Here is a 7,271-nt window from a genome sequence, read left to right as displayed (position 1 = left end):
TTTTTTCTCTCTAGAGAGTCAAAGATGCAGTAATACGATTCAGAACCTATCCACCTAGCCTAGCCACTTCATTCCTTTTGGCAATAGAGCTAATCTTTAAAACTGACCGCTTTATTAAAAACGTCCAAAACTAACATCAGTGCGTCTTTCCTCTTCCCCTCCCCAGCCCACAGAATCTTATAGCGCAGTCTCAGTCGGGTACAGGTAAAACTGCCGCGTTCGTCCTGGCTATGCTCAGTCACGTGGATCCCAGCAACAGATGGCCTCAGGTATATGACCCACGTCTTCCTTTACATCAGCACATAGGAAAACAAAATCAGGTTGTTTAAACAACCCAAAATCAGACCTGAGCTTTTGTGAAGAAAATAATTGTATTGTGCTGTACACATTTAATATGTTTAATGAAAGTAAAAGGTGACCTTTAATTCTTTCATTTCATATTTAAAAATAAATAAGTCTGTAGGGCTTGGGAGTCAGCATGATCTTACAGTGTGAGATTGATTCACCCTCTTGTCATTATCTGCTCTGTTTAAACATTGGCTGTGAATAGTGTATTAGTCTGTGGTTACGATACTAACGTTGGATGAATTTTTAAAATGTAATAGTGTCAAAATGTATTGTGAATAAACGGTGTCCGGTCTGGAAGCCCCTGTCTCCAGTCGTGGCAGTGGACATGTAGACTAGACACAGATTAACAGCCATCCAATAAAGGGGACATTTCCCAAAGAGGACTTGATCCTAAAGGCAGGATGGGACACTCGTTTAAAATATTGAAATACTTATTTATTTTAAAGGTCTAATAAAAGTTCAGTCCCTACTTCCAAACAATGACTGAACTAGTGATGCAGAAGTGCTATTTCCTCCTACACCATTTTTTCACCAGTCTTTCATTGTGTGTGTGTGTGGTTTTTTTTTTTTTTTTTTTTTTTTTCCCTCGGCATTTATAACACTTTAACACAATGTTAATGTCCTGCCTGCAACATGGATAACGTCATAACTCCTAAAGAACACAACAAGTAAATGATCTTGGCCTCTCTGAATCTTGGGATCTATAGAAATAATTGATGTAAACAGACTGAAAATAGTGCGTGTGTGTGAGTGACAGAGAGAGTAAGAGAAAGCACGAAAGCTAGTGTGAGAGGGAGAAAGGGACATGTGTAGCATGCTTGCAAGTATCATGAAAGAAAATAATTGTTTCACATTTCCTCATCTTTAATTTTTTTGCCTTCCCTTTTTTTTTTGGTTGGTTTGTTTGTTTCTCAGTGCCTGTGTGTGTCGCCTACATACGAGCTCGCCCTCCAGACGGGCAAGGTCATCGAGCAGATGGGCAGATTTTACCCTGAAGTCCAGCTGGTGTATGCAATCCGAGGAAACAAATGTGAGCCTTCATATTTATCAGGCCACATTCATGTTGTGTGTTTATGCTTCTATCAGTAATGAACTACTTCCAAGTATCCTTTAAGAGCTTGTACAGATATGAAAGTTATGGTGAAACTAGTGTAGAGTGATTTGGGGCTTTAATATTACAAATGGTCTCTGTGTAGTGGTGATTTTGTATGTGAAACCTGCTAATATGACAAATCTCTGTCTGTGCAGTGGAGAGAGGGTTGAAGCTCCAGGAGCAGATTGTGATCGGCACTCCTGGCACAGTCCTGGACTGGTGCCAAAAGCTCAAATTCATCGACCCAAAGAAAATTAAAGTGTTTGTTCTGGATGAGGCAGACGTCATGATCGCCACACAGGGTCACCAGGACCAAAGCATTCGCATCCAGAGGTGTGTATGCACTCACTTTATCTGTACATTTGGAAGGGTGAAGTATATAAAGATGGTGAAATGTTCTGTATTGGTGCACAAAATATCTTTCATTACAGATATGGATTTCTTTTCTTTTCTAAAATAGCAAACATTCCACGCAAGTGGAAATGCATTAAATAAAAGCAGCAGATGGTCCAGAATGGTTTAAAACAATAAGCTATAAAGAATTGCATAAAGAATTATTTGATAATAACCATAGCACTCTGAATTGAAATCTAATCGGATCACGAGGTGCCGAGAGTTTCTAAACCGTAACCCAAAATGTCTTAATTCGAAACTAATGTGCAATTTCTTTTCTCTCATTTATTTTCCAGGATGTTGCCTAAATCCTGCCAGATGCTCTTGTTCTCTGCAACGTTCGAGGAGTCTGTGTGGAACTTCGCCAAGCGGATCATCCCCGACCCGAACATCATCAAACTGAAGAGAGAGGAGGAGACGCTGGACACCATTAAGCAGTACTATGTGATGTGCGACAGCAGGGAGGAGAAGTTCCACGCCCTGTGTAACATCTACGGTGCCATCACTATCGCACAGGCCATGATCTTCTGTCATGTACGAGCGTAAACTCTCCTCAGCTGGATGATCTCCGTCTAGTTCGTTTAGACTGAATTCTGTTTGTTTACAGACCAGGAAAACAGCGGGGTGGCTAGCAGGAGAGCTGTCTAGGGAGGGCCACCAGGTGGCGCTACTCAGCGGCGAGATGCAGGTGGAACAGAGAGCTGCGGTTATTGAGCGTTTCCGCAATGGCAAAGAGAAAGTCCTGGTCACTACAAACGTCTGTGCCCGAGGTGACTAAAGTTTAAGCTGAACCTTTCTTGCAGAGTAATGAAATATTTTACCCGTTTTATCCATCTGCTTTGAACATATACACTGAACTTTAGGCTTATACAGTTTATCATGGGTTAGTAGGATTAAAACAATGTTTTAAAGACAATTGGATGGAGAAGTGTTCAGTTCGAGTTCAAAACGGATGTCTCGGCTGTTCAAAGTCTAATGGTGCTTCTCAATCAGCTCCCTGGGTCATGAATAAGTATATTGCATAACACAAGTTCGGGCACTGGCAAGGACCCTGGCTCATTATACGTTGGGACACTGACTCAATTTCTGGTGACTTGACTCTTTATTTTTATTTAGTTTTTAAAAATTCTTTAAACACTTGGTCATTAGACTAAAACAAAGCGTATATAGAACGTTAGTTATCATCAAATTGCCAATGTAAGTAATCACTTGAGAGTTACAATAACCAGCTACTTAAATTTGTAGAAGTTTGAGTTCATTCACCTTTTTTTTTTTTTTTTTTTTTTTTTTTTGCCCTGAGCCGAGAGGCTTCAGAAAACGACTCCATTTGCAGTAAGAATGGAACAGTGCTCCCTGGTTTTTGTGGTACATTGTGGGAATTATGTTTTTTAAGGGAGCAAACATTCAGTGCATTGGATGGATTTTGCGATTGGGACAGCTATTAAAATGGCCGACTCCCTGATCAGTGCCCTGACTAATGAACTAAGGAGCTGATTAACACTCACCCAAAGGCAATAATAATGTAAATGTGACGCACCACTACGAAATAAATATTGGTATGTAGCCAGTAATTATTTAATAGCTCTTTTTATAGGAAACGCGTCGCCATCCAGTCATGTTTCGTTGCTTAACTGGATCTTTTGTAAGCAAGAAACTGTATGTAATTGGACCTTTTAAGCTGGTCTCCGGTACGGAGGATGAAGTTCCCCTTAGCTATAGAGGCTGAAAAAATAAATGGCAGAGAAAGTGGATCTGCAGTTAGACAGCATTTACGGTGTGCACAGTGACCATGACTCTGAACTTGGTGCTAGTTGCATTATATCATGATGTCAGATTATAACTGTTATAATATGTATTATGACACATTATAAGTCTTTGTTTGACATTATGGCTTCATTTTTTTTTTTTTTTTTTTTATTACGTCAGAGTTATGAACTGATAAAGATGATTGATATTATTACGATAAAGGCGCTTGCTTTCCTGAAAGAGCTTTTGAAAATGCAGTTTTCTGACATTGCATTAAACTCCTCCTTATGAATCACAGGTATCGATGTGGAGCAGGTCTCAGTGGTTATTAATTTTGATTTACCCGTGGACAAGGATGGAAACCCTGACAACGAGACGTACCTGCACCGGATCGGGCGCACTGGGAGATTTGGCAAGCGAGGTCTGGCGATCAACATGGTGGACAGCAGGTTTAGCATGAACATTCTCAACCGCATTCAGGAGCACTTCAGTAAGTTCAGCCTGTTTGCTGAGTGTTGTAAAGCCTGTAGTAAATACCATGAAACTTTTTATTTCCCAGATTCAGTCAGTAGAGACGTGAGGTGATAGCTGATGTTTTTTGTCCTTTTAAATACTCATTTGAATCGCTTAGAATAATTTAAAACCGTGTTCGTGCTAGCACTGAAAGTGACAGGTAACCATCTTTAAGTGAAGAGACTGAGGTGAAGTGACTAGTAACGTCTGGATTGATCTTTTATTTCCATTCAGCCCAATTTGGTGTTCAAAAATGAACTAAAACATGAAATACATTTTATTCTGTATAGATTGTGCACATTTTTGCTACTACTGATCATAATTGTATTATAAATTGTGATGCACAGGCCATGCCCACAAGAGACACAAACTGCTATTGTGAACAGTTTTTTACTAAACCAGGCTTTTATATAAAATCATACCACATTTAATCCAATAAATTCAAAATCTGTCTTTTTCCCCCCTCCACAGATAAGAAAATTGAAAAACTGGACGCGGACGATTTGGATGAAATCGAGAAAATAGCGAACTGAGGAGAGGGACGGGCTTCTACCGCAGTGGTTTTATTCCTTGGGCTAGGAGTAGAACTATGCCACGCAGGATGTTTACGAGGACATGGAAATGTCGTCTTTTAGATTTTCTCTTTATAGGTTTTAACATTACCACAGTTTCACTCTTTGTACTTCTTAATAAAATCCAAATGTGTAGTTCTTTTTGTTGTGTGAGTAAATAAGGCGTGTAGGTCACTAGATTACATTTGGACGCAGGCTTTGATCAGTTTAGAGAAAATATTGTGTTTTACATGACACTATCTGAACTCTCGTTCTGCTGTTCTTGTATTATGGAAATGATCATCTAGGGGGGGAAAAAGAACCCCAACAATTTTTATATTTCTGCTATAAGTCATGTGTAATAGATTTTAAGGTCTGGATAAAACATTTCTAAACGAGCAAACTTCTTAAGGAGGTGTGGCTTGTCTTCAGTTGTTAATGATGATGATTATTATTGTATTTGTTGATTTAGTACCTCAAACATCAGTGCTGATGGTACATATTATTGGCGTTGATCACTTTACAAATAAATTTGCCAAAGTTAAATTTTTTGATTAACCAAAGTCTTGTGCCTGCACTGATTGTACCAGTACACCTTAAAATTTAACTTTTAAAGTGGAATCATACAATCATGTATTTTAAGGGTTGTACATACAAAGCAATATTGGGTTTTTAATTAAGTAGTACAAAGAGTGAAATAATCGGTATCTCTGCTCAGAATGGAAATTAAAGGGTAACTCATGTTGATAAAGGTATTATTGGTGTGCCGCTGGGGTGGAGCTGTACGAGGTCAGAGCCATGTGTACGACTTAACTTCTGTCATGTACATGGCTGGTTTGAAGCACACTGGTTAATTCTAGGTGTGCTTTTGCCTCATGAACACATCCTCTGTGCTACTTCAGGGTAGTCTTTCTAGCAAATTAAGTTATATTGTGAGACATTTTGTATCACGATCAACACAAGAGACTGCATCTTAAAGCTATTTTATTCATTTACCCAAGTGCTTGAAGGAACAAGTCAATATGCAACTGACTCTGTGAAACAATCACTTTGGAACTGTCACTAAGTTGTTCACTTTATCGGTGTGTTTTTAGTTTATTTTTTCAAATAAAACATTTATCAAACCAGCCCTTAACAGAGGTGCCAACATTACTGACAAGGAAATCCTAACAAGCAGAGAGACCTAACAGCAGTAAAAAAAAAAAAAAAAAAAAAAAAAAAAAAAAAGACAGCTGTAAACGCCTGGTACTTTTTTTATTCCAACCAAAGTGTCCATAGTCCCACAAAATTGGAGATGAAAGTTCACCTAGATAAAGCTGGCAGAAAGTCAGTGACGGACGCAAATGTGTCTTTTAACATCATTTTGTCCTTTCCCCTTCAGTGAATTGGGTTTTTTTTCCTGCTGGATGAATTTTATTTGCATTTTTGTGTGTCAGCTGCTTTAACTGTGAAAGCATAAAAGCATCGTTTTCAGAAGTCTCCTTTATCGCTAAAGTGAGAGATCAAAAATCATAAACGCTACAGCTGAAACTGTACGTTGGCACCTCTGCCTTATTTCTCAATCAGCATAATATTTGATGATCATTTTAAAAAAAGGTTGCCTGCAAGAAACATTCCTGCTTAACTTCAGGGTTTAAACATTTTTCATGTCCCTCTTGATTAGTTGTGTTTTTACACGAGCTGCGGATCATGCAAATGGACTCAAAACGGAAATAAAAACACATTCTGTGTCCCGAGACTACGAGAATGAGCTCAAACACTTCCTGATGTGGCCTCTCTGTTCTCACAAACGTTTATAACCTCGCTCGGGATGCTTCTCTACTTGATTGTGGTGGCGCTCGAGTGTTTTTTCTCTCTCAAATGAAATAAATAACTGGCGCTTTAAATGGTCATTACATCCCTGTGGATGACGCAAACAATATGCAACACTCCAACTCTTATAAGACACATCATGTACGCGTGTGATTAGATGTTCTGAATGTATTCTAGACTTCTGTGTAAGGCTGCTGTGTTGCACTGCGGTATGCCGAATGCTTCTTGTCCTAGAAATATGGCGACATGCAGAATTGTGTGTGGTGATAACATGTCTGAATGATATTGCAATGTTAGAATAAAATACAAGAAATTATTGCTAAGGGATTTTATGTTTTTTATATATATATATAAGAAATAAAACACGATGGAGTGTGCTGGAATAGGAATACAATCTACAAGTTTTGGGAATTTTTCAAAGCTAACCATTTTTTATTTATTAAGGAATTATCTGTCATGCTATTTATCCATTTATAGTTACGTTTAGGCTTGTGCCATGTAATGATTTAATCATTTCTACATGGTTTTACATGATAGTCAGTGATTAAATATTATGATGCCTGCCAACCTTTCTGCATTTTGCAAGTTTCTGCAATTGCCACTGCCAGCAAGCAGTTCCAGACTATACATTTGGTAATATTATTACACTCTCCTTTAATGCTTGTTTCCCTCCTCTGTTTAGGCAATCAGTAATGGATGCGTAAATTGTTTATAAAAAATTTTTTCTAATGGAAAAATCAAGATCACACAAGCCTGTTTACATTTAATGATGTGAAATGTAAGATCACTTACATTATAGTAGCTAGAAACACTCG

General features: G+C 38.4%; 1 protein-coding gene across 1 annotated transcript in view; it reads left to right on the top strand.

Annotated features, from left to right (window-relative positions):
• Nucleotides 1-6,772, top strand: part of ddx19b (DEAD-box helicase 19b) — a 9,357-nt gene extending 2,585 nt beyond the window's left edge. The window contains exons 6-12 of the mRNA XM_053653246.1: nt 167-269; nt 1,264-1,378; nt 1,597-1,774; nt 2,131-2,368; nt 2,442-2,604; nt 3,879-4,070; nt 4,565-6,772. Coding sequence (XP_053509221.1) covers nt 167-269; nt 1,264-1,378; nt 1,597-1,774; nt 2,131-2,368; nt 2,442-2,604; nt 3,879-4,070; nt 4,565-4,626 — 1,051 coding nt within the window. The 3' untranslated portion in view covers nt 4,627-6,772. The remainder of the gene's footprint in view (nt 1-166; nt 270-1,263; nt 1,379-1,596; nt 1,775-2,130; nt 2,369-2,441; nt 2,605-3,878; nt 4,071-4,564) is intronic.
• Nucleotides 6,773-7,271: the final 499 nt, after the last annotated feature.

This window comes from Ictalurus furcatus, chromosome 21 (assembly GCF_023375685.1).
Source record: "Ictalurus furcatus strain D&B chromosome 21, Billie_1.0, whole genome shotgun sequence".
Taxonomy (NCBI): Eukaryota; Metazoa; Chordata; class Actinopteri; order Siluriformes; family Ictaluridae; genus Ictalurus; species Ictalurus furcatus.
The sequence above is the reverse complement of the archived record's forward strand: the minus strand, read 5'-3'. Positions and strand labels throughout refer to the sequence as shown.